The sequence below is a fragment of the Thamnophis elegans genome, chromosome 14 (genome assembly GCF_009769535.1).
Source record: "Thamnophis elegans isolate rThaEle1 chromosome 14, rThaEle1.pri, whole genome shotgun sequence".
Classification (NCBI taxonomy): Eukaryota; Metazoa; Chordata; class Lepidosauria; order Squamata; family Colubridae; genus Thamnophis; species Thamnophis elegans.
Genome location: NC_045554.1, coordinates 41,208,884 through 41,235,566, shown reverse-complemented (window position 1 = coordinate 41,235,566; position 26,683 = coordinate 41,208,884). Strand labels below are relative to the sequence as shown.

At 43.7% G+C, this 26,683-nt stretch overlaps 1 protein-coding gene across 2 annotated transcripts in view; it reads right to left on the bottom strand.

The window, feature by feature from the left end:
- Nucleotides 1-26,683, bottom strand: part of PHKB (phosphorylase kinase regulatory subunit beta) — a 114,170-nt gene that overhangs the window by 5,514 nt on the left and 81,973 nt on the right. For both annotated transcript variants that reach the window (XM_032230842.1, XM_032230843.1), the window contains 6 exons: nt 24,436-24,493; nt 20,425-20,515; nt 17,537-17,739; nt 5,777-5,911; nt 603-732; nt 220-327 (listed from right to left, as the gene is read on the bottom strand). In XM_032230842.1, the coding sequence (XP_032086733.1) occupies nt 220-327; nt 603-732; nt 5,777-5,911; nt 17,537-17,739; nt 20,425-20,515; nt 24,436-24,493 (725 nt within the window). The remainder of the gene's footprint in view (nt 1-219; nt 328-602; nt 733-5,776; nt 5,912-17,536; nt 17,740-20,424; nt 20,516-24,435; nt 24,494-26,683) is intronic.

The window sequence follows — 26,683 nt, the reverse complement described above, 5'->3', positions numbered from 1 at the left end:
AGAGAGAGATGAATGAAAAAAAGGAAAAAGGGACAGAGAGACAAAAGGAAGGAAAGAGAGAGAGAGAGAAAGAGAGAAAGAAAGAAAACACATGGCCAGCAAGCCACTCCCACCAGGTCACATGGCCAGCAAGCCACTCCCACAAAAGAGGCCACACCCACAGAGTAGGTTCAAAAAAAATTTGAAACCCACCACTGCTCAGCATCATACGATACCAACCTCTACAATGATTTGCCTGTATTCTGGTTGATCTATACTTCTCAACTTGTCCTCAACCAGAAGAGAGAAGTTCATTTCATACATTGTCATGTCGGACAAAGTCGGTTGCTGCAAGAATAAAGGAAGATAAATGAAGAATCTAAAGTGGATTTCATTAGTGGCGCTAAGCAACATCCAAGGTAATAGACTTTTACTGCTGGTTAGGCTTGGCACACAACCCTTACAACTGTGTGCTACAAATTCAGCTTACTCACTGAGGCAGATGGCCAACCAGCCTGTCCTTAAAATAACTCCCTCAAGCACCATTAGCAAGAAAGTGAAATTACAACTCCTAGATACTGGAAAGGGAAACGTGGTCTGAATCCCACAGATGTGGCTTTTACCTGTGGCAAGTAATTCCCGGCTACTATTAACCCATTGGGAGTCCGCTCCAAAATTTGCCAGACCCTGTCATAGAATCCACTCGGTGTCCGGTTCAAGGAGCCATCAATCTGACGCCTGTTCAGCCAGCATCTGCAGGGAAAAGGAAAAAAAACACATTTAAGTAAAACAGATGTTTTAAAATTGAAATAATGTAGGCACAAGTCATTAAGCCAGGATGTTGGGCTTTTTTTAAAAAAAAGGGAGTGAGAAAGTGAACACAAATCTCTGGGATGCAAAACATTATACAGAGGGCTGCATTTCAGGTAAATGTTTGATACCGTGACCCGACAAAAGCGCGCACGACAAAACCGCGCTGACAAAACCGTGGCAAAAAAACCGTGACGTCATAAAAGCGCCCACAACAACGCACCCACAAAAGCACGATTTAAGCTAAGGTAAGGGTTAGGGTTAGGGTTAGGTTCAGGGTTAGGTTTAGGGTTAGGATTAGGGTTATTAGGTTGTTATTAGTTGTTTGTTGAAGGCGTGCTTTTGTCAGCATGCTGTTGTCGGCGTGCCTCTGCACGCATTCGTCCGTGTGATTTCAACCTCGCGGTTTTCTCGCTGCGGTTTTGTTGGTGCGCTTTTGTCGAGCGCGCATTTGTCGGTGAACCGTTTGATACTAGTAGCTGGATACCCATACTTCGTGATGAAACTATGTGATCGGGCTATGCAGGAGAAATTCAGTTCACAATCCGTTGGCTCAGTGATGGTCCATGATTGAAACACATAAGGGAATATCGCTCCTGCCGCCTTGAATCCGGAAGCAGTTCCATAGGTGGAAGGGGTAGACATTTTGGTGACGTACCAACGTTTAGTACTGTAAGGGACCCTGGACTGTTCCTGAGTGAAGAGGCGGAATGTCTTCCAGTTTGAATTGAGGTAACGGAATGTGAGGCAACTGGCAGTTGGAACAGAGTTCTTTTCAGGTGGGGAGGGGAAGTAGAACTCCTTAGCATCAGAGCTTGTTAATTACTGTATAAGAAATACTAATGATCTGATGGTCATTTCGAAAAATCCTTTCTTAGAGAGCCCCTAGAAGCCAAGAGGAACATATGTGCCAAATTTCAAGTTTTTAGACTTTGCAGTTCTGGAGATTTTGTGATGAGTGAGTGGTACTTGCTATATAGATATAGATATAGATATAGATATAGATATAGATATAGATAGAGATAGAGATAGAGATAGAGATAGAGATAGAGATAGAGATAGAGATAGAGATAGAGATAGAGATAGAGATAGAGATAGAGATATATAGATATACACATGGATATAGATACAGGTGGTCCTCAACTTACGACCCCAATGGAGCCCAACATTTCTCTTGTCAAGTGGGTTTTGCCCCACTTCATGACCTTTCTTGTTCACCGTTGTTAAGCAAGTCACTGCAGTTGACATGCAGGTAACTCAGTTGTTAAGTGAATCTGGATTCCTCATTGACATAGCTTGTCAGAAGGTTGCAAAAGGGGATCACGTCACCCCAGGTTATAACAACCGTCATAAGTATGAAATGGTTGCCAAGCACCTGAATTTTGATCACGTGACCATGGGGATGCTGCAAAGTTTGTAACAGGTGAAAAATGTTGGTTAAGTCATTTTTTTTTTCAGTGTCATTGTAACTTCGAGCAGTCATTAAATGAACAGTTGTAAGTCGAGAACTACCCGTACTTATTTAAATTTTTTAGAAGTCCAGTTTAATGTTACAATTCAAGAAGGAATTAAGACTTCTATCCAGGCTTTAGTTATTGTTTTAGCTCTTTTAACATTCCAATTCTTTTTAAATTGTGTTGTTTTAACAACATTTAAAGATTTGTTTAAAGATCTCTTTCTGCTCTTTTACTTACACTTTTGTAATCATCCTGAGCTATTAAGGATGCAGATGTGTGTAAAAAAAAAAACCCCTTCCAAAATCAATACAAAATGCTCAGTTTTAGCCAACATAATATTTACTGAAGGGTATAAAGATTTTTGATGCATTAAACTGTTTTGCCTAAGAGAACAAAGGCAGTGGAACAGAACTGATCTCTTTGGGTCACAACTGAAAGTTAATCTGCTGAATGAATTCAAAGCTTTGAACAGTTGAAAGTTATCTTAGCTTTTTCTATTTTCACACTTTTGTCAAGCCAGGAAAATTAAAGCACAGCTTTTAACTGCACTTAATCTTAGTTCCCATTGCCCTTACAGCGTTAGGAGAATAATTTATTTGGGAAATTACTGTCACCAGTTCTGTTTGGCGAACATCTACGAGATGAAATCTCTTTTTAAAATAGCAAATTGGGAAAAAGATATATCTGTTCTCCAGGATAACCAATGAATTAAGAGAATATAAAAAGGAGGGGATTTATCTCTTTTGCACAAAACGGCAGAACTTTTGGAGCAAAGGGCAGAAAATACGTGACCCGACAAAAGGGCGAATGACAAAACCGCGCCCGACTAAACCGCATCGCTAAAACCGTGATGTCATCAACGCGCCGACAACAGCGCGTTGACAACAGCGCGTCGACAGAAGGGCAATTTACAACAGCGTGTTGGCAGAAGGGTGATTTAAGTTAAGGTAAGGGTTAGGGTTAGGGTTAGGGTTAGGGTTAGGGTTAGGGTTAGGGTTAGTTTTACAGCCCGCTTCTGTCGCCACGCTGTTGTCAGTGCGATTCAGCGCTCATTCATCGGAGCGCTTTAGAACACATGGTTTTGTCACCGCAGTTTAGTCAGGCGCGGTTTTGTCGTTCGCCCTTTTGTCGGTGAACTCAGAAAATATATGCATCATTTCAAATCATCCCAATGTGTCATTAAGGACCTGATCGTCAGAGCAAACTAGTTTGCTTCCAGTTGATCGTTAGAGCTACCAGTTCACCCGAACCAGTCCAAACCGACTGAATCCCACCCCTGGAAAAAGCTATCATGAAAACAGGGTCCAATGGCATTACATTTATTTATTTATTTAGAAGGAAACGAGGGCAGAAGATTAGCTGGCATGCAGGCTGTGTTTTTGAGTCATGCAACAGAATCATTGGATGCTAAGCTGGAAGAAAGAAAACTCGGCTTTCTGGGATAAATAAGGGCTTAGATGGTTTTCTTCAAGAATTCACTCTTCCTAAGTAGCAAGGGACTGAAAGTGACTGAGATAAAAAAGAAGAAGTGTGACATTTAGCATCTTCTCACCCTTCTCAGCAGAAACACACACACACACACACACACACACATCCAATTTTATCAATAATAGCAAAAGCTGGTAGCAAATAGAAAATTAAGCAATGCCCTTTATGTGGGGGTCGAAAGTTGTGGGGGGAAAAAACAGGTGCCGATATTAGACACACATTTATATACATAAATGTATTTGGCAGGGAATTTTGCACGCCAAATGTTCAGTTATTTTAAAAGCATCGCTTTTTTTTTTGCAAACACCCCGCGTCAAATTGATAACAGACGATGTTGTTTGAAGAAGGAACAAAAAGCGAGACCCCCCCCCTTCCCAGTAGATGCCAAAAAAATGTTAGCAACTTTAAAATATCCCAGTGGATAGAAGTTACTTTTGCAAAAGTTCGACCTCGCTTTTCTATACGGGGTTTAAATTCACAAACCTTCAAATGGAATAGAAACAAGAGTCAAAGATATCGTCCAATGAAACTCCACATTCTGATTTTAGCATGCAGCCAAGATGATCTCATTTTCATTCTCGGCGCCAAATTCGCAGATGGAGGAAATGTATAAAAGAGATGTGAATGTGGAACTAGAGCTGGGTGGAGCTAGAGGCAGGAATACGGGCAGTCCTCAACTTATGACCGTAACGGAGGCCAACATTTCTGTTGCTAAGCGAGATGGCTGTTGAATCAGTTTGCCCCATGTTATTAGCCACGGTGGCTAAGTGCATTGGGCTTCCCCACGAACTTTGCTTTTCACAAGGTCACAAATGGGAATTGCATGACCCCGGGATACGGCAACTGTCATAAATATGAACCAGTTGCCATTGGTTCAATAAGGAGCTGTCATTCCTTAGCATCTGAGTGTTGTGACCTGCTAGCGGCCAGTGGAGCTGGCAGCAGATTCAGTGAGGAGGTTGGGGAGGGACCTGGGCCAGTCCTGGAGTCTGGGGGAGGCTCTGATGAGGGCGGTGCATCAGAGGCAGAGAGGGGGCCAGGGCCGTCTAACAGTTATCAGCTGCCTTTGGAGTCGGACATCAGTGAGGCAGAAGAACAGCTGGAGCCTTTTCCCAGTGTGCGCATGCGCAGAGCTGCCAGGAGAAGGGAATAGCTAAGGAACAGGGGTCGACTCGAGAGTAAAGCCACAGGTGGACAGTGAATGGCCCCTCCCACAGGGAATAAAAAAAGAGCGAAAGTGGAGGGGAGTTTGCAGGAGACCATTAGTTCGATCCATTAGTGTGAAGATTTGTTTGTGACTCTCCAAGTATTTTCTTGTTCAGCGTGGCATTTGGAAGATATCGGCCTGGCAGCTCTCCAAGCCTGATCTGTAGTTGTGAAACTACACAAAAGACTGCTTGCCAGGACTTTGCTGGAGTGGAATTCCCTTTAACCTAAATAAAAGGGGTTTTATCAGGACGAGGAGTCAGCTTTGTGTTTTTGGGAAGCCTAGATCAGAACAAGGCCTACCTGTGTTATTCTCAGTTTCCAGTGAATTTGTTTAGCAGCGTATGAATAGAACAGATAAGCTAATAATGATTCCAGAAGTAGCGTCGGCAGTGGTTGGCATCCACTGGGAAGAGAGGATAGAAGAAATGTACCGATAACAGAGCTCAAGAATCGGAAGATAAATCCTGCATTGGCAGAGCGGTATTTTCGAAAGATCTGGTCTTGGCTTATGCTGGCTGTCTGCCAGGCTTCGAAGTAGGCAAGCAAATCTTGATACAGGTGACGGATACTGCCAATCGAAGTTAACCGAAGCTGATGCTAAAGCAAACCACCTTCGCACGGAAGAGGAACGGGAAAGAATGTTCATCTAGTGCTTCCCTCTGCTTTAATTTTTTTTTTCAGCTTTAAAGCCAATGGGTTCAAAAGCTGGGAGGAAAGGAGAACAACCCTACAAGAAGGAAAACAACCCAACCAATGCGGTTTGTGCAATCCATCAAGTGGGGAATCCACTGCGAGACTTAAGGCTGGAAAATAAGATTGGGGGGGGGACTTACCTCCCTTCCTGCTGAGGATGAAGGATATCCAGCAGAAGCTGCTTCACTTCACTGGGTGACATCTGGTATAAATCCACGGGGGGCATCTCCCCCGCACGGATCTTCAGTTCGTATTTCATAGCGTGCACAATCCATCTGACAAATGAAAACATCGGGGAATTATTTAGGAACCGGGAAATTGCCCTCATCCCTGCCAATAAACCAAAAAGCAAAGAAATGAAAACACGGAACGGCCTCGGCGTTCAAATCTGGTCATCTTTTCTGTTTAGATGCAAGAGAACTGAAAACTTGAGTTGCTTAATAGCAGTAGCAATAGCCCTTAGGCTTATACACCCCTCCATAGAGCCAGAGTCAGCCTATTGCCCCCAACAGGCCCTCATTTTACCGACCTCAGAAGGATGGAAGGCTGAGTCCGCCTTGAGTCGGTCAGGATCAAACTACTGACAGTGAGCACAGTTAGCTTGCGATACTGCATTCTCACTCTGCTACCATGGTTCTTTAGCAAATAACATTTAGGCTTATATATGGTTCCGTAGTGCCAGTGATGGGTTGCCAATTTTTTTTACTACCAATTCGGGCACGCTCCCGTGCATGCACAGAAGCGTCCGCATAGGTGGGCAGAGCCTCCCACCATCATTACTACCGGTTTGCCCGATCCGGACCGAACCGGAAGCAACCCACCTCTGCACAGTATTTTACAGCACTCTTTGGGCAATTTACAGAATCAGCATATTGCCCCCAACAATTTGGGTCCTCATTTTACCGACCCCGAAAGGATGGGAAGTTGAGTCAACCTTGAGCCCTGTCAGGATCGAACCCCAGCCTGTGGGCAGAGTTAACCTGCAATACTGCACTTTAACCACTGTGTCACCAGGGCTTCAGATGATTTTGGGCTGCAGCTTTCCCCCCAAAATGCCAAAGTATGACCAATCCAATATGCTTCTACAGACATAAAAGAACTATTTAGAACAGAAGCGGCATATGTAATAGGTGTTAAATGATGTCATGTGTGGATAAAGATAACACTATATGCTTAAAGGGTGATAGCAGATAATTTTTCCCAAGGAATGCCATCATTATAAAAAAAAAGCTAGGAAGAAAAAGCCAATCTAATCAAGATCCTGGGATTTCCGTGATGAAATCCTCCACTTACGTACTAATCAGGTTTGATCCCCCTCTGCTTTTGAGGATCAGCCCGGATTGGCTGGTTTAGTATTTATTTAGAGGAAGCAAAAATTGGCTTTGCTTTCTGAATGAATGAAATTCTGTTTGCACGCAGTAAGTCCCATTTCTCAACCAGCACAATTAAAGTGACATGTTTCATGAGCCGTGCTGGGGCCAAGGCAACAAGTCAACTACTTGGGAAGAAAGAGTTTAGATCAGGGGTGCCAAACTCAAGGCCCGCGGGCCAGATCCGGCCCATGGGCCAGATCTGGCCTGCAAGGGGGGGGGTGCTTAGATCTGGCCCACAGGGCTGCCCTGGAAACAGCAAAGGACTGGTTTGCAGTGCCTCTGCCAGCAAAAATGTCTTGGTTCACCATCACCTCCACTAGACCGATTAGATCCCACAGATTAGGCCTCCTCCGAATTCCATCCGCCGGCCAGTGTCGACTGGCAGCTACCCGGAGGAGAGCCTTCTCTGTGGCTGCTCCGACCCTCTGGAACGAACTCCCCGTGGGGATTCGAACCCTCACCACCCTCCAGGCCTTCCGCAAAGCCCTTAAAACCTGGCTGTTCCGACAGGCCTGGGGCTAAAGAGCTGTTGCCCCCGTCTCGAATGGTATGACTGTTGTGTGTTTTTAAATTATGTATTGTTATGTTTCGTTTTTTATTTTCTGTCTGTAGCCCCCTTCCCTGATTTGAATTGTGAGCCGCCCTGAGTCCCCTTCGGGGGAAAAGGGCAGCATATAAATATAATAAAATCAAATCAATCAATAGAAATTTTGGGGTCAATTGCGGTTTTGTCTTGAGGACTATCCGTCTACCTGTATACTGCAGTGCATGGTTAGTTCCTTAACGTCCTTCAGGAAAGTGCAATTACTGTATTTTTTGGAATATTAAGACACACCTTCCCCCCCCCCCCCAAAAGAGGGTGAAAATTTGGGTGCATCTTATACACTGAATGTAACCCCACCCATGCACCGTCCCCCACCCTTTGGCCTCTGCCTCCCAGAAATGTACTTCCTTGCAGCAAACGGGGAAAATGGATCTTGCAGAGGCTGCAATAGGCTATAGCAATCCCTGCAACATGAAACAGCTGATGATCGAGAGGTGCACTTAAACTGAAAGTGAAACTTCCTGTTTGATCCACAAGGCAAAATGCTGGGAGGCAGAGGCAGATTTTTTTTTTCTTGTGCTAATCAGGCTGTTTGTTGCAAGGAGGTAAGTCAATAACTATAAATGCTTATAGAATGTTCAAATTATTTGACTTATTTTTTAAAGGCTGCTTTATTATTGTTCTAGACAGCTTAATAAAATGAATGCTTGATTTGAAGAGGTCCAGTGCTCTTGTATCTTCTTTTAAATAGCAGAGAAGAACTATACTTCCAGAAAGCACATCAATTTTAACAGCATCTGTGTATATCGTCTGTACTGTTTGCTGTTTGTTGCAAGGAGGCAAATTGCTAGGAAGCAGAGGCAGATTTCCCCCCCACCCTGTTTTCCTCCCCAAAAGCTAGGTGCGTCTTATACTTCGGAGCGTCTTATACTAATTTTAACTTCGTTGTGTCCATTTTGAGTAGGAATTATGGGGTTGCCATCCTCTAAAAAACTCCTGTTTGAGACAAGTAGACTTAAACTCAGGCTAGGCGGACATCAAGCTTGTAGGATCCATTTTACCCTCGACTTGAATCCTTACATCTACCTCCCACGATGAGTTATAAAGCAGTAGCTAAAGGAGGCTAGAGAGCTAAATCCAGAATTCAGGGAGGGAAAGGCTCAGCCTTCCTATTTGCTCCTAATGCCCAATAGGAAATTCCCAGGTTATTCCCCTTCAAACCTTTTCCCTGATTCTTTCTGTAAAGGTGGTTCATCTTGTTTAACAGTTGAGGCTGCCTGTCAGAAAGCTGTGTCTATTTAGCCTGAGTCACCAAGGGTTTGTTTGTAAATTTCTATCTGTCTTCTAAACGCCACGCTTTAAAATAATATTAATTTCCCTGGGGGTCGCTTTCAGGTGAGAAACCAGCTGGGGAAGGCTTCATTATCAACTGTTTATTAAAGTTTTCAGCCACCCGCAAAATAGACAAGCTAGAATAAGGTTACCGCAGAGTATATAGTACTTCAATCCCCTCTCCATCTTCTCTCTCTCTCTCTCTCTCCCTTTCTCTGTCTCTCTCCTTCAATCCCCTCCCAGTCTCTTTCTATCTCTATCTCTCTGTCCTTCTCCATCTCTCACTCCCTTTCTCTCTCTCCCTCTCTCCTTCAATCCTCTTCATCTTCTTATTCTTTCTCTTTCTGTCCTTTTCCCTCCCTTCCTCCCTTTCTCTCTCTCCTTCAATTTCCTCCCCATCTTCTTTTTCTCTCTCTGACCTTTTCCCTCCTTTTCTCTCTCCCTTTCTCTCCTTCAATCCCCTCTCCATCTCCTTCTCTCCCTCCCTCTGCTTCAATTCATTCTCCTTCTCTCTCTCTTTCTCCCTTCCATCGATTTTTCTCTCTTCTTCAATCTCCTCCCCCCTCTCTCCCCCCCTCTCTCTTTCTTTCTCTCTCTCTCCTTCAATCCCCTCTCCATCTCCTTCTCTCTTCTCTCCCTCCCTCTGCTTCAATTCATTCTCCTTCTCTCTCTCTCTTTCTCCCTTCCATCGATTTTTCTCTCTTCTTCAATCTCCTCTCCCCCTCTCTCTCCCTCCCTCTCTCTCTTTCTTTCTCTCTCTCTCCTTCAATCCCTTCTCCATCTCCTTCTCTCTTCTCTCCCTCCCTCTCCTTCAATTCATTCTCCTTCTTTCTCCCTCCTTTTCCCTTCCATCCATTTCTCTCTCTCTCCTTCAATCCCCTCTCCCCTCTCTCTCTCACTCACTCTTTCTTTCTTTCTTTCTTTCTTTCTTTCTTTCTTTCTTTCTCTCTCTCTCTCTCTTTAATCCCCTCTCCATCTCCTTCTCTCTTCTCTCCCTCCCTCTCCTTCAATTCATTCTCCTTCTCTCTCTCTCTCTCTCCTTCTCCCTTCCATCCATTTCTCTCTCTCTCTCTCCTTCAATCCCCTCTCCCCCTCCCTCCCTCCCTCTCTCTCTGTTTCTCTATCTCTCTCTCTGTCTCTCTCTCTGTCTCTCTCTTTCTCTCTCTCTCAATGAGGATGGACTATTTATTTAGCTTATGAGAACGTGACGGAAGAGAAATAAACATATACACACAATCCCCATAACTTTATACAAAGTGTCTACGGGGTTATAGCAGCAGCTTCACAACTGGACGAACTAAACCCCTAAAAACAAAACAAACTCTCACAACAACCCCCCCCCCCCAAACTCTGATTTTATTTCCCCTTTTGAAAATAATCAGAAGGAATACATGAAGCGCAATAATTGAGACAAAAAAACACCCAGGGAGCGTGGGTGGTGGTAGTGGAACAGAGGCCTATGTGTATCTATGGCTACAATTTGTGGAGGACTCCCTTGGGATGCCTCGTTTCAGCCGGACTCTCTCTCAAAGCACACGATCAAGGGAATTTATGCAAGAGGCATCATCAATTCCAGCCTTCAGTTTCTCTTCAGTTGATGGAGGCCAACTGGTTGAGTCGAAATTAAGGGGAGATTACAAAGAGAGAGAGAGAGAGAGCGAGGAGACAAAAGAAACAGCTCTAATCCTTCATTATGTGTTTTAAAATTCTCCTCCATACCCATGCCGAGTTTTGCTGATGCAAAATTACAGGATCCCATCTTTGGAGTGAGGCGAGGTGGAAAGGGGCAGCTTGAAGGATTTGGGCAGATGCAAATATTCTGGTTGGCAGAGAGCTCGGCTGCTAAAGGCTTCTTTTTCTGAGGTAATGAAAAATGACACTTAAGGAAATCTTGAGGACATCACATGTCCGAAACTGACTGGCAGGGTGAAAGTAGGATACTAGTTGGCAGTTATGGAGTTACAGAGCTGGATGTATGCGTCATGGAAGGCAGCATACAAATGAGATTTTCCTCGTCTCCTCCTTCCAAAACAACCCATAGACATTTTCAATCCAAAAATACCATTTGCAGTAAGCCCTGGAACAAAGAGAAAAATCTAACTTACGGATAACAAAACTTAATGGAAAGAATAACAGTCTAAATTGGGAGGGACTTAAGAAAGGCTGACTTGCTGATTTGTTCAGCATGAACAATATAGAAAACATATAAAGAATTGGGTATGTCTACTTTAACGAAAAGAAGGACTAGGGGAGATGTGATAGCAGCGTTCCAATATCTCAGGGGTTTCCACAAAGAAGAGGGAGTCAAGCTATTCTCCAAGGCACCTGAGGGCAGAACAATGGGTGGAAACTAATCAAAGAGAGAAGCAACTTAGAACTAAGGAGGAATTTCCTGGCAGTGAGCACAATTAATCAGCGGAACGACTTGCCTCCAGAAGTTGTGAATGCTCCAACACTGGAGAGTTTTAAATAAGAGATTGGACACCCATTTGTCTGAATGGTTTCCACCCCAAGATGGGGGTTTGATTAGAAGACCTCCAAGGTCCCTTCAAAACTCTGTTATTCTGTTATATTTAGTCTGTATTTTATTTATTTATTCATGAGATTTCTTTGCCACCCATCCCAATGACTGCACCCATTTTATCATTTAAAATATTTAAACATTAAAATGTTATACTCCCATTTCTTCCTATCCCCAATGTTGATGGATAACATCCCAAGAAACAGAAAGAAAGCAAGGTTTTGACATTGCTACTACAAGATACTGGATTATTTAAACTGGAGGATAGATGAATTCACGCAAAATACGGTTTACTCGTGGTTACTCGTCACGATGACTAGTAAACCTTATTTCAACTAGTGACAAGGGCAGAAACCTCTCTCAACATTATACAACAAGATATCCTTCAAACAGAGGGATGAACATTCAAGACCAGCTCATAAAACCTAAAACAACCAAATGCAATTTGGGAGCACAAATAAAATTTATTGAATTAAACACACACACCCTACTTCTCTGGAGACTGTTCTAATATCTTTGCCTTGGTGCTTCTTATTAGCGGTTTCTGCAAACTGAACCCTAGGTTACAATAGTCCTTCACATCGTATCTAACAGGACTCTCCTCCTGTTCATTCATCCAGGCATATCTCAGGCCTGTATATTTTAATAAAAGGATGGTTTCAGAGACTCTTTAATATCTCCAAACTAATTTGCAATCATGTGCATTAACTTAAAAGGCAATTAATGGTGCATCTGCCTGGAGACAGTCCCTGATCTTAATTAGGGGCAGCTGGCTTGTTTTCCAGCTATTGCCCAGGAATTTTGTCTATTGAAGATGTTGTAAAGCATGAAAGGGGAAACAGGTGTGGGGGAGGGGCCGGAGCCCAAGCATTGAGGAGGGATGCTCAGGATAAGGCAGAATGATGGCTAAAAATCTCCCCGGTTGATCTATCTTAAAAAAAAGTTGAATCGTGGCCAACTGGACCAAAATTTATTCAACGGAGACATTTCGTCACTGAGTCAACTCACTTCTTCAGTCAAAATGAAAATTGGGTTAGGAAGACAGTCAGAGAGTCTCGTTGAAAGGGACTAACTCATGGCATAGCAACTGCAGGAGATTTCTCCCCAAATTAAAATTGTGTGTGTGTGTGTGTGTGTGTGTTGTATTTGTGTTGATAAATAAAGGGAGACTAGTATAGATTTATTTCAAGCTATTTAGCTCTCATCAGCTAGCCATACCCTTACTGGGATTCGAACCTGAGCTGTATTACATATTAGGCAGATGTGCTAACCACTAAGCCACAAGGTTCTCCTCCTTTTATCAGCTGAGCCAGGGAAATAGGTATGTAATTAGTGTCACAACCCCCTGGTATGCCCAAATATGGAAGGAAGCTTACTGCTTCCATTCTCTGTCTATCGGCTCGTCACAAGAGACCATCCATTGTTGTATTTGTGCTGATAAATAAATAAAGGGAGACTAGTATAGATCTATTTCAAGCTATTTAGCTCTCATCAGCTAGTCATACCCTTACTGGGATTCAAACCTGGGCTGTGGGATGGGATGGGAGTGGGATGGTCTCTTGTGACGAGCCGATAGACAGAGAATGGAAGCAGTAAGCTTCCTCCCATATTAGGGCATACCAGGGGGTTGTGACACTAAATGTGTGTGTGTGTGTGTGTGTGTGTATTAATTTCCCTGGGGGGAAAAGACCAGAACTATCGCCAAGGCTGAACATTTTAACAACAGAATAATCAGAGAAGCCATCGAGATAGAAAAACGCCCACACAGCATGAACCGACGGGACGATACCTCCCGCCTGCCAGCCATTTGGAAGCCTGCCCTTATTGATAAATGATGATGAATGACACCAGGCCCACACTCACAAAAGCCACACAGGATGTCACCACCAAACATCCACAAAGAAAGCAGACAAAAACCCACACTGATGAGGAGGCACGACCAAGGACCAGAAGCCAGACTTCAAATGCACTATTAGCCTCTTTAAACCCCTCCTCTCCTTACATGAAAAACAAACCCCCAACCAATCAGAACACACCTCCACCCAATCAGAACACAGCCAAGCCCCCACCCAATCAGCTAAAACCCCCACTGGCAGTTAAAAGGAAGAAACAGCCGAGATCTCACATTGTTCCTGGAATCACGAAGCCTGAAGATGATGAATGAGACTTCGTCGAAACGTTGGCAAGACACCTCCAATTTTACGCGGGAGAAAACCCGAATAACCAAAGACCTACATACTAACACCCGCAAAAACCTCAGAGAAAACACACACACACACACACACACACACACACACACACACACACACACACACACACACACACACACATATATATATATATATATATATATATATATATATATATATATATATATATATATCAACTTCGACCATGCTTTAAGTCGAAAACACCAGCCTGAAGATAGCAAGTGAGACCTCGCCGAAACATTGCCAAAACAATCTCAATCTTACACGGGAAAAGACCTGAATACAACAAGACCAACATATATATGGCTGTCTGCATGTATGTATGTTCCAGCATAACTCTGAAACGCCTTGAGCAATTTCAACCAAACTTGGTACACAGATGACTTACTCTCTGGAAAAAAATACTGTGGGGGTAAGACACCCTCAACATCCCTCAGGGTGTGTGTTCTGTTAAGATACAGCCTGTTGTGCCTTAAAATGGCTGTCCCCTAGAGCCGGAAACAACTAGCATGCATGTGCAGGAGGAATCTTTACCTTTACCTTAAAGGGACACATAACTATGTTGCGCCTGTCAACGGAGCAATTCCCATGCCCTCAGTGCCATCCGTTCCTCATTAACACCCAAGCAAGCATTTGATGTCTAACAGCAGCTTTTAAGGCAGCTTGTAAAAAGGAAAAGGGGTTTATCTCTTAACAGCAATTAAACAACGTGTGGAGGAGGAAAAAGTTCTCTGAATAGACAGGCAAACACTCTTTCAAAGAGAGCTAACCCCTTCTGTCTTTGGGGAAAGGCCCGCGCAAGGAAGTCATTTCCAGAGAAAGGAGCATATTTGATCGTGGCAGAAATAATGACTTCAAAGGGGAAAAATATTGTGGCTTAAGCGTGTGTGCGCGTGGGCACAGGGGAGAAAGAGTAAGGCGTGATGACAGGAGAGAAGGCTAATATTTCATCTCCTGATGGACGCTAGTCCATAAAAGCTTATTGGGTAATAAATTTCCTCTTCTTTAAGTTGCCATTTGTTGCTCGGCTTGGAAAGGAATTTTGAAACCTATTTATCAGGACATAAAAGCTCCATGGATTTGATTACCAGTCATCTGATTTATCCAATCTCACACTTCCCCCCACCCGCCTTCAACCTGTTCATGTGGGAATCTCTGAGAAGATCTGTAAGTATACAGTGAAGTTATCTATGATTCAACGGTGGGATTCAATTTTTTTTACTACTGGTTCTGTGGGCGTGGTGTAGCTTGGTGGGCGTGGCTTGGTGGGCATGGCAGGGGAAGGATACTGCAAAATCTCCATTTCCACCCCACTCCAGGGAAAGAATACTATAAAATCTCCATTTCCACCCTAAAATAAAGGAGAATATGAGTGCTTGGTGCTCTCTGAGCTTGGTTATTCTCTTGCAGACATTTCATTACCTAACTAGGTAACATCACCAGTGCTAGTCCTGCTGATCTTACCTAGTTTAGGTAATAAAACATCTGCAAGAAAACAACCAAGCTCAGAGAGCACCAAGGACCGTTCAGATTGGATAGTGGCACATTGGTGCACTACGAGTTTTAATAGCAAATAAAAACCTATGGTAGTTCTAACCAAGCAAAAACACTCTTGTCTATCTGCAGACAAGGCACACTTTTTTTTTAGCCAAGGAAAAGGAAAAGATTTGATTTAAGGAGTACGCTCCTGTAAAAAAAAGATTTTAAAGATGGATTTAAATTAGGAATATGAATGCCTGACATGCCATTTTTACCGCTGCAGGTAAAATTCATCGTTCTTTATATCCTGTTTAAGTGGGAAAGGTTAGTATTTTTCACCTAGAACAAATAATGAAAATGGTGTTTGGGGGGCAGGATTATTTATGGAGAGAGGCAAGCATAAATTGATTGTACGGTATTAAGGTTTAAAGAATTTCAAGGGAAAAATTCGCAAGCGGCACTTGGAAGCGGATTTAAATTTAGCGTGGGAAGGCAAATTAACCATCAAGAAGAAAGTATAGCATCGTAAAGCTTAAAAAAAAAATGAACTTTATTTTAAAGGTTTGCATAGAGCCTTGTTTAAAGGCCACTTGTAAAGCTGTAACTGAGGGGCTCACACCAGAGGTGGGTTCCTACCAGTTCGCACCTATTCGGTAGAACCAGTTCGTCAAATCTACTGAACCGGTTAGAAGAGGTCCCACCAGTGGACCCGGAAAGCAGGCCACACCTAAAGAAGAGGTTCCAAAATTTTTTGAAACCCACCACTGGTCCTTGGATATGATTATTCTACACTATCATGCTTTATAAAACTCAGGGCCTCTGTGAAAGGTAAGGATGACTACTGCGTTTGTGGGGCAATCAGAACATTGCGTGTGTTGAAGTTGTTTTAACGCAAACCAAAGATGCCTTTTAAAAAACAAGTTTACATCATATTCTTATGCATGCCAGTGCTGTGTATGGGGTAATTTAAGGGGGTTCTGACAAGTGTCGTCGGCATCTTCATATCCGGTCACATGGGCGGCAAGCCACTCCCATCAGGTCACATGGGCAGCAAGCCACTCCCACAAAGGAGGCCACACCCACAGAGTAGGTTTGAACAATTTTTGAAACCCACCACTGGCTCACACCTTACTTAGAACCTCGGACTTCCATGCTGAAATGGTAGCACAGGTGTTGCTGTCAGATATACCAAGCCTGAACTCATGAGAAGCTGAAGGAGTTATAAAATTTTAATCTAAAAATCACACAACTGACCGCTTCCTACTGGAGTCAAAGGAGAAGCACTCACACTGCAGAGGCCTTGTCTTAAATGAATTGTGAACTATGGCTTCAGTGCGTAATGGAAAATTCCATTTTTAATTGCAACTAACATGGCAACTACTGCAGACTAAAAGACCACAGACCGTATCTAGCTTGGAAAGCTGCCATGCAAATATTTTCCAAACACAGTGCTGTGCAAGGAAAGACTTGGCACAGAGTCTCTGAGATTCACAGACAGATCTTCACACTCCTGAAACAGACAAAGGAACAATTGTTTCCTGCAAAAGCCCACTCCCCTTCAATCCTCTTTTATTCCTCTGGGAGGGGCCATTCATCGTCCACCTGTGGCTTTATTCCCAAGTCGACCCCTGTTCCTTAGCTCTTCCCTTTGTCGGGCAACTCTGCGCATGCGCACACTGGGAACAGGCTCCAGTTGTTTGTCTGCCTCACTGATGTCTGACTCTGAAGGCAGCTGATAACTGGCATATGGCTCTGGCCCCCTCTCTGCCTCCGACACAGAGCCCTCATCAGAGCCTTTCCCCAGACTCCAGGACTGGCCCATGTTCCTCCCCAACCTCCTCACTGTCCGAATCTGCTGCCAGTTCTGCTGGCAGGCCACAACACCACACAGCCAACCAGAGACAGTACCGACCACCGGCTGCCTGCAACTTGGCAGTTCGAATCTCACCAGGCTCAAGGTTGACTCAGCTGTCCATCCTTCTGAGGTGGGTAGAATGAGGACCTAAAATTGTTGGGGGCAATAGGCTGACTCTGTAAACTGCTTAGAGAGGGCTAGAAAGCATTGTAAAACTGTATATAATATATAAGTGCTACTGCTATCAAACTGCTAGGTGGGCAGGAGCTGGGACAAGGAGGGGAACTCGTGCCGTTGCAAGTTTTCAGTCTTGAACCTGGACTGTCTGTTTTCCAGCCGACAAGCTCAGCTTCTTAAACTCTGGGCCATGACTCCGGAGCATATATTAAATTTTCTCTGACTCTTTCTATTAATATTTAATACTCGTTGGTAAAACAAGTTTTGTTTGGAATACCTTGGAAAGGCTCTCAAAGTTCTCTGGAGGCGTTTCGGGAGACATGCGCCGGCCTGACGTCTCAATTTGTCCACATGGGGTAAAAGAATTCACAGACATCACTAAAACAGGTTAAGAGAGTGATTTACTAACCCCACACGTATCTTCAGCATGCCGTTAAATAACTCGGGGGAGTTGGAGATGATCCAGCCGATATGAATGACAAGTTCCTGTTGAAGAACAGCTTCCCTCTCATCCTGCAGATTGCACTTGTTGTAGATGATGTCTTTAATTGCGCCCGGAGACAAGGGATTAGATATAATTTCTTCCTCTTGGCCAAATGCCCCAAGTGTCACCTAAAGGAATATATTAGCAGTAATTAGAGGTATAACGTGAACTGGGGAAGCAGTGAGGGAGTCCTTATTCATTATATCTCCTTGACTTAAATCTCCTGGCTTCCAACAGCGTTGGATAAAAGGGGCATTAACAGAATGGGATGTTAAAATCATCACTGATGGGGAAAATTGAGATTTCCACATCTCTATTATCTATATCTATATAAATGGCTGTGTGTATGCATGTATGTATGTTCCAGCATAACTCTCTAATGCCTCGAGCAATTTCAACCAAACTTGGTACACAGATGACTTACTCTCTGGAAACAAATACTCTGGGAGTAAAACACCCCTAACACTCCTTGGGGTGTGCGTTCTGTTAAGATACAGCCTGTTGTGCCTTAAATTGACTTCTACTGTACTGCCGTAAAATGGATTCTACCGTAACGGCTTCACAGTACTCCACAAGGAGGCTCCCTCTGGTAAGAGGGGAAAATCCAACATTAGAAATTGTGGTGACGTTTATGGAAGGAGGGTTGGGATAAAGAGCCGAGGTGGCGCAGTGAGTAGAGTGCAGTACTGCAGGCCACTTCAGCTGACTGCTAGTTCAGTTCAGCGGTTCAAATCTTACCGGCTCAAGGTTGACTCAGCCTTCCATCCTTCCGAGGTGGGTAAAATGAGGACCCGGATTGTTGTTGGGGGCAATATGCTGACTCTGTAAACCGCTTAGAGAGGGCTGAAAGCCCTATGAAGCGGTATATAAGTCTAACTGCTATTGCTATTGCTAAATAAATACCCGGGCAGCACCGGTTTATCACATAGTTTTCTATTAAAGCAGCATCCTTTTTTTAAAAAAATGACTTCGTTTCCTAAAGGCACAGTAAAGTAACTTGGGATTGCGTATGTTCATAAAAAAGGTTGATCTATCCTGTTTATTTCACATGATTAAAACTTGCCAGGCATAATAATATATAAATTAGCTTGGCTCCTTCTCTGAAGTGGGCAATGGTCTTTCCCCAATAGTCCTCGGCAGCTCAGAGAGCTCACTTCAACTAGTTCTCCCTTCCTTTCCAATCTATAAAGGAAGGAGCAGGGGATGAGAAATAGAAACCATTGACTTGTAGGATATCAATTTAGATCATGCTGCGGGATGCAGGAATACACTCAAGTGCTTCTACATTCAAGTACTAACTAACTACGCTCCTGACTTCATATTATTTTCTGCTCTGAATTTTAAGGCAACCACAGTCCCAACTACGAGCAAAGAATCACATTTTCTAGCCCCAACTGTGAGCAAGGAATCACATGTCCTAGTAAGTTATTTGCATGCTTTTGACATCAGTGCAATCGTAATGCTATCTGTCCCGCTTAGAAGGATGAAAGGACTTCAGGAGGTCCCATATCTACTAAGTAGGTTGCAAGTAATCGGGACCATCACCAATCTAGTTTTAAAAGGTAAAGGTTCCCTGTGCACACATGTGCTAGTTGTTCCTGACTCTAGGGGGCGGTGCTCATCTCTGTTTCAAAGCCAGCGCTGTCCGAAGACGTCTCCGTGGTCATGTGGCTGGCATGACTACATGCTGAAGGAGCACGGAACGCTGTTACCTTCCCACCAAAGGTGGTTCCTATTTTTCTACTTGCATTTTTTACAGGCTTTCGAATCGCTAGGTTGGCAGAAGTTGGGACAAGTAACGGGAGCTCACACCGTTACGCGGCGCTAGGGATTCAAACCACCAGACTTCCTGATCGACAAGCTCAGCATCTTAGCCACTGAGCCACTGCCTCCCTCTAAACCTAGTTTTAGATAGGGTTAATTGATTATGACTGTTCACCACGGTTAAGTCTTCGCTTCCTCCAGGGGACCAAATGTGAAACAGGGAAAGAATTCGTTTCCTGAACAACTGTGATGGGACAGGCAGCATTACATCCTTACTGGTTCTTTGATTCAAAAAGAAGACACGCCGGATGGACAGGACACTAGCAGCCGAAAGCAAAGGACAACAGAAAGTGCCAAATCATGCTAGGACAGAATTGGCTATCAAAAATGATTTGCAATGGAAAAATCCTCTATAAAACGGCAGTAGCTCTATAATGGAAGATGGCTGTAGAGTTTTATAAAACATAAAAATCAAATGCAACATGGGTCTCCAAAGCCGCACCCTGCCTAAATTTGGTGAGAAGTGCTTCAGGGGTTACCATATTTCAGGGGACAACCCCTGCCCAAAACAACTGCCATTTCCCTCCCTCTCCCCAGTGGTGGGTTCCGAATCTCATTGCAACCTGTACACTGCACACGGGGCCGGGCGTCCTAGGTCAGGCCCGTGCGCTGTGCATGCATGTGCACGCCACCACCCTGCGACACCCAGCTGCTTGGCGGTGGTTCGCGCAGGCACCACATGCCATGTGCGTGCTCCCAATCGGCCGGTCGCGTTATAAACCGCTATGAAATGCAGATGGGCGGGTGAGCCAAACGAGCCACCGTAACGGTACTGTGGCCACTGCTCCTGGCCACGCCCGCCGCTCGGAACCCACCATTGCCCCCCCCTATTTGTAGATAAACTTAGCGGTGTCTGTACCTTTTTAAAGGGTTTGCAAACTGTATAATCAAGGCTGATCAGGGCACCGATTCCCTGGGCTGGGCTTTCTATTTTATTTGACTTATTCAGTTTTAGCTGACGAATGTAATCTGGAAAAATGCGAACTTACCTGTTTGCCCTGAACTAAAACATTAGTAATAGATGGGGCAAGGCTGTCCACTAGCTTATATAAAAGGCTTGCCGCGAAGCGCACAACAGACCTGGGGGTAGAAAACAAAGCAATCCAGCTGGAAATTAAACGCTAGTTTCATGGGATTCAAGAATTTGACTGAGAGTTTCTTGCCTTGCTTGGCCAATGACTAAACATTTATATTCGTGCGTCTATGGTATTTGGATCCAGGATGCCTCTTTATAGAATGGGGGGAAGGAGCAGCTAAATCAATTCAATTCCAGAAGCAAGGTTGCTAAAGTTTGTATTGGACAGACGTTGATTAAACTACGTAAATTATAAAAAAAAAATGCTTTTCCTTCTTGATATCAAGGCAAGATTGACCTCATGTAAGTACCGTGTTTCCCTGAAAATACGACCTTCCCAGAAAGTTAAATCCTAGCTTGATTTTTACAGGTGCGTCCAATACAAGCCCTACCCCTTAAATAAACCTAATTAAGAACCCTCCCTTCCCAGAGGAAATAAAAGAGGAGCAAAAGGGGAGTGGAGTTTGCAGGAGACAATTAGTTCGCTTAATTGGTTCGTGACTCTCCGACACTCCTTGCCAAGTTTTGCAGATATCGGGCCTGGCAGCTCTCCAAGCCAGATAAGGTCTGTGACTGTAAATCCTCCCTTGAAAGACTTTGCTGGATATGAATGAGAAGAATTCACAGTCAATTAATAAAAGAGTTTTTTGTCGGGACAAGGAGTTGGCTTCATGGTCTTGGGAAGCCTCGGTCAGAACACAAGAGAGGTGAATCAGTAGACAACATTCCCCCCGTGGAAATAAGACCTGGTGCCTTTTTTGGGGGGGGGGGTGTATATATATATATATGTATATATGTATATGTTAGGGTCTTATTTTCATGGAAACACCTTTAGCCTTTATTTTATTAACTTTAGATTTCCCTGGCAATCTGCATTAAAAAAAAAAAACCTTTTGAATGGCCAGAATCTGATTTCCCATCCAATTGTACCGTTTCATTTATGAATGGGGAAATCAAAGGCTTCCACTTTCTCAAGAAAGCCCCTGAGGCAGCAGAAATCGCGTGGTTTTCCATTGGACGGGAAAGGGGGAAAGACCTCCCTGAAGTTATTTAGCATCCGCTGACAAAATTCTAGTCCTGGAAATAAAACGCCGAGTATCCCTCTCTTCCTAAGCAGTCAATAATTTTCAACAGCCTCTTTCAGCCGATCGCCAAAGATTAAAATGATGGCTACAGATGGCAGTGAGATCATCACATACAAGTCTACTTTCCGATAAATAGGAATTAAAAGATAGGTTGAGAGAGGCAGCCGACACATGATGAAAATTTCAAGTGGCTAGACAAATTATTTGATCAATGCAAATGCCTCAAATATCACGGCCATATTAAATGAGGGTGGTTAATCTTTCCTCCTTAGAATGAACAAAATGAGCTTTTGCTAGCAGATTATCTATCTACCCATTCATTCATCTATCCATCTGTTGCTGAATTACATAGCTTAGATATCAGGAAGAGAATGCGTGAGTGAAATAAAGAACATAATTAAGAAAATGGTAGGACTATTTTTTTTCTTTCTGTCTTCATGATCCCATTTTCCTTCTATGTTAGATCTTTTTGGAGGTGCAGCTGGAGGCAAAGTTTGGGAAGAAGGAAAAAAACAGAACAGAAGAGCAAAAAAATAAATAAATGTCCTACATGCATATTGTCCCCATTTATATTTGCAAATTTATCCGGAGCATTTATTTCTGTTTATCAAACATACTGTGTTCGATCCTAGGCAGAGGCAGATATTTCTCTCTCTGGGAACACTGAGAATATATCTGCTGAAGAAAACTCCACATTGGCAACAGGAAGAGCATCCGGCCATTAAACATTCTGCTAGCTCAATTCAGTTGCCCTGACTCCACCCTGCAAGGGATTATGGGGTCGTTAAATGAAGAGGACAATTTATTTTTGTGCATCAAAGGAGCTTTACTGTTTAAGGTGGAGAAAAAAAAGGAATTCAGAAATTATTCTTGGTTTTCCCTGCTTCTTCTAAAGACACTCCAAAATTTGATTTCCAACACAGATAACTTAATCTCAGCAAAAATGGCAATCGAAGGATTCTCCCTGTGCGTTTGTGTGTGTGTGTGTTTGTGTGTGTGTGTGTGTAAATGCACTTAATGAAAATGAGAGCACATAAAATGCTAAGATTAAAAACAGGCCGAAGCTTTTCAAAGTGATTGGTTATTAATACAGCTATTACTCTAGAAAACAAAGGACTGGATGCTCCATGTTGTCTAACGGGGAAATCAGAAGTGGAACAATCACGTGTCAGAATTAATGAATGTGTGCGCGATAGTCTGCTTAAGTTAGCACAAAAATCCATCAGCCAAATTGATTTTGCGTTTGATGACAATGGGATGCACACACTCTTCAAAATCAAGTGCAAAGCTCTCTTCTTTTCCCTTCTCTCTCTCTCTTGACAAAAAAAAAACCACCACAAACAGATACCAGCAAAATGCAAATCAGCCACACATCTCAAGCAGAACTGTTGCAAACCTGGGTACGCTTTACCTGTTTCCCATGGACTACCAAAGTTGTAATATGGGGAGCTAAAGAGGCAGCAAATTTCTGAATGCACGCTGCGCTGCAGCGGAGCACCAACCTGGATTTGATACACAACAGAGGGGTTCAAAGGAGGAGATCTCCACACCTACTCCACAAAAAAAAAATCCTCTTGGTAGCCCATGCATTCTACACACTATAGTTTCTTTCTTTTTTTCTGCAGTGGATGACAGCTTGCTCACTGGGAATCGGAAATTGGAGGGAACCTTTGGTTTTGCAAAACGAGCTCTACAATATATCTTCACGTACGCAGTCGTTGCCTTGGCACTCAATGGCTTTCCAAACCCGTCAAATTTCGGGATTCGGCACGTTTAGAAGCTGAAATTTTGTCCCAGTGCTCGACTTCTTCCCCGTAGTCAACATGCAAGGAAGAACTTGTGGATGTCGGCTGCCTCCTGACTCGCAATTTCTTCTGGACGAACTAGCGGGCGGCGTGGTAAGTCACGCGGCTTCCTCAATACCGTCGGTTTGAATATTTGGTGCGTCTTCCGGAACAAATTACTAACAAGGACCAAGGTACCACTGGTACAATGATAAAATCCTCTACTATAGAATTTGCTGGTTGTTTATTTTTTTCCCCCCTGCTTACCGTTTGAGGGATCAGAAGATCCCTGAATACAATCTGACTCCTTCAAGACATTTTGCTTCTCATCCAAGAAACTTCTTCAGTTCTGACTGGATGAACCAATTTCGTTGCATGTATTTTGTACAATGACAACGAAGACTATGCTAATGGTGGGAAATAGAAGGATCTACATTTGCAGTCTTCTGGTCATTAATACTCTTTCTGAGAGTCATGGGGCCACTTGGAGGTTTTATCTATGCCCTCAGGGTCACCTGAATTGGGCAAATGAGTGTGGAACCTTCTTGGAACAAAGACTGTGTTGTAAACAGGAGATAGGTGGTGTTAGCACAGATAAACCTCTGGGGCCTCCGTGACTCTCACAAAAAGTGCTAATTACCAGATGACTGCCAGGAATATAAATCCTTCTGTTCCTCACTATTCAGTCAGAACAGCAGAAGCTTCTTCATGGATGAGAAGCGAAACCTCTTCAAAGAAAAACCACTTATCTCTTGGGGTGGGGGGGGAAAACACCTTTGGGGCAACCATGACCTGGATGACTGAGAATCCCCATAGATATGTACAGTTAAGAGGCCCCCTCCTTCCTTTGTATAAATTAAGCAGCGATTCATATAGCCCATAGTGTCACATGGAGATATGATTCCGAATTTCAGGGGGTGTGGTTTTGGGTCTGGGTTTTTTTTGCAAAATCAGTAGACATACATCGACTCGAACTGCCGAAAATCGGCACAGCGCTGTAACTGAGGAAAAAAAAGACAACCCCGTACGTGAAACTGGAAAGTGTCGTATACAAACCAGAGTTTTCTGCTGCCGGCTTTTCGGTAGATCCTTTCAATATGATCGGAGACGGTGCCTAATTTGTACATAAAAGACACAAAAAAAAGAAGCAGAAATAAACAGTATGATTTCCTTGCAGCTGCTAGGAGATTCCGCGTTATCAGCTTAACTTACTACAAAGGTTAATGGCAGCTTTACCAACCACTCCTGCTGGGAGGAACAGCGAATGAGCCACACTTTTCCACGCAGGTTTATGCAAATATTTAAGCACGTATAGATATTTTATTTCCAGGCTTCAGGTTCCTGGCAGAAATCAACAGTTGTCCCATGTTATTTTTCTCTTCTTCTTCTTCAGCAGTTGTAACCTGCAGAGCTACTCTGACAGCATATAAACTAGCCTGCACTTACATAATTTGATTCCAGCTGAATAACTACCATTGCAGCATTAAAATGTTATACCGGGGTTACAAATAAAATGTTGTTTTGTGGCTGCTTTGTGCTTTATGTGCTAGCTGGGTGCTCCTCTGCTCTTTTTTTGTGTTGCTTTTTTAAAAATTAAAAAAAGCAAAAATTAAAAACAAAAAATGGGCCATGAGAATAACTTTGCTGGGATTTGGTAGATTAGCCTCAAACAGGAGCAAACAGCTGTGAAGAATGATTGAAATGCTATGAATCCTAGCACATGTTTTGGCTTATAATCCTTCTTTTGAGATTCATTGTTTATTATGTAATGCTCAGAACAATAACAACAACAAAAACAACAACCCCCCCCCCCAAGTCCTTCTTATAGCACAATGGGGAGGGAACCCATTGTTCCGAAGTTCGAATCACAATACCCGAAGCAGTCTTTGAAGTAGGAATAAAGCAAAGTAAATGGAATACACCGACTGACTAAGGTGCAAGATTTGATAAGGACGTTTTAGCAGCGTAAGGATTTATGCTTTCATTTGCAAATTGAGGGTTATTTTTTAAGGGTGCATTTTTTTAAAAAAGCCTTTGGACATTTAAAAATGCCAATGGGCGTATCTTTAAATACGCTCTACATGGGGCAGCCCTTGAAGAGTATTCGGAGACTTCAACTCGTCCAGAATGCAGCCGCGCGAGCGATTTTGGGTGCACCTCGGTACACCCACGTTACACCTATCCTCCGCGAGCTGCACTGGCTACCGATTGGTCTCCGGATACGCTTCAAGGTGCTAGTCGTAACTTATAAAGCCCTTCATGGTATTGGATCTGGGTACTTGAGAGACCGCCTGCTGCCAATTACCTCCCACAGACCCATTAGATCACACAGGGTCGGCCTCCTCTGGGTTCCATCTACCAGCCAATGCCACCTGGCTGTTACCCGGGGGAGGGCCTTCTCTGTGGCAGCTCCGGCCCTCTGGAATGAACTCCCCACAGGGATTCGGACCTTCACCTCTCTCCAGGCCTTCCGAAAAGCCGTCAAAACCTGGCTTTGCCGGCAGGCCTGGGGGTGATGAGTTCCCTCCCCTCTCGACATGTATGGTTGTGTGACTGTTGTCTATGTTTATTATTTGTATTTTGTCTTTTTATGTTCCCCTTTTTTTCCCCCTTGAATTGTTCGCCGCCCTGAGTCCTCCCGGAGAAGGGCGGCATACAAATAATAAAATACAATACAATACAAATACAAATGGATGGGGCTGCAACGAACCAATTGGGAATATTACCCTACTCTATTAAATCACTGTTTTCTCTACAGGTAGTCCTTGACTTACAACGGTTCATTAAAGTTGCAAGGGCACTGTGACTGATGATCATTTTCCACACTTGCAGCCATTGCTGCATCCCCATGCTCAGGTGATTTAAATACAGAGGCTTGACAACTGGTTCCTATTTATGACAGTTCCAATGTCCCAGGGTCACATCATCCCCTTTGGCAACCTTCCGACAAGCCAAGTTGAAGGGGAAGCCAGAGCCGAGGTGGCGGAGTGGTTAAATGCAGCACTGCAGGCTACTTCAGCTGACTGCAGTTCTGCAGTTCGGCTGTTCAAATCTCACCGGCTCAGGGTTGACTCAGCCTTCCATCCTTCCGAGGTGGGTAAAATGAGGACCCGGATTGTTGTTGGGGGCAATATGCTGACTCTGTAAACCGCTTAGAGAGGGCTGAAAGCCCTATGAAGCGGTATATAAGTCTAACTGCTATTGCTATTGCTATTCCTTCTTCATCTTAACAGATGGACCTGGATTCCTCCAATGGTTTCTACGGAACTGTAGAATAGAATAGGATAGGATAGAATAAGAGAGT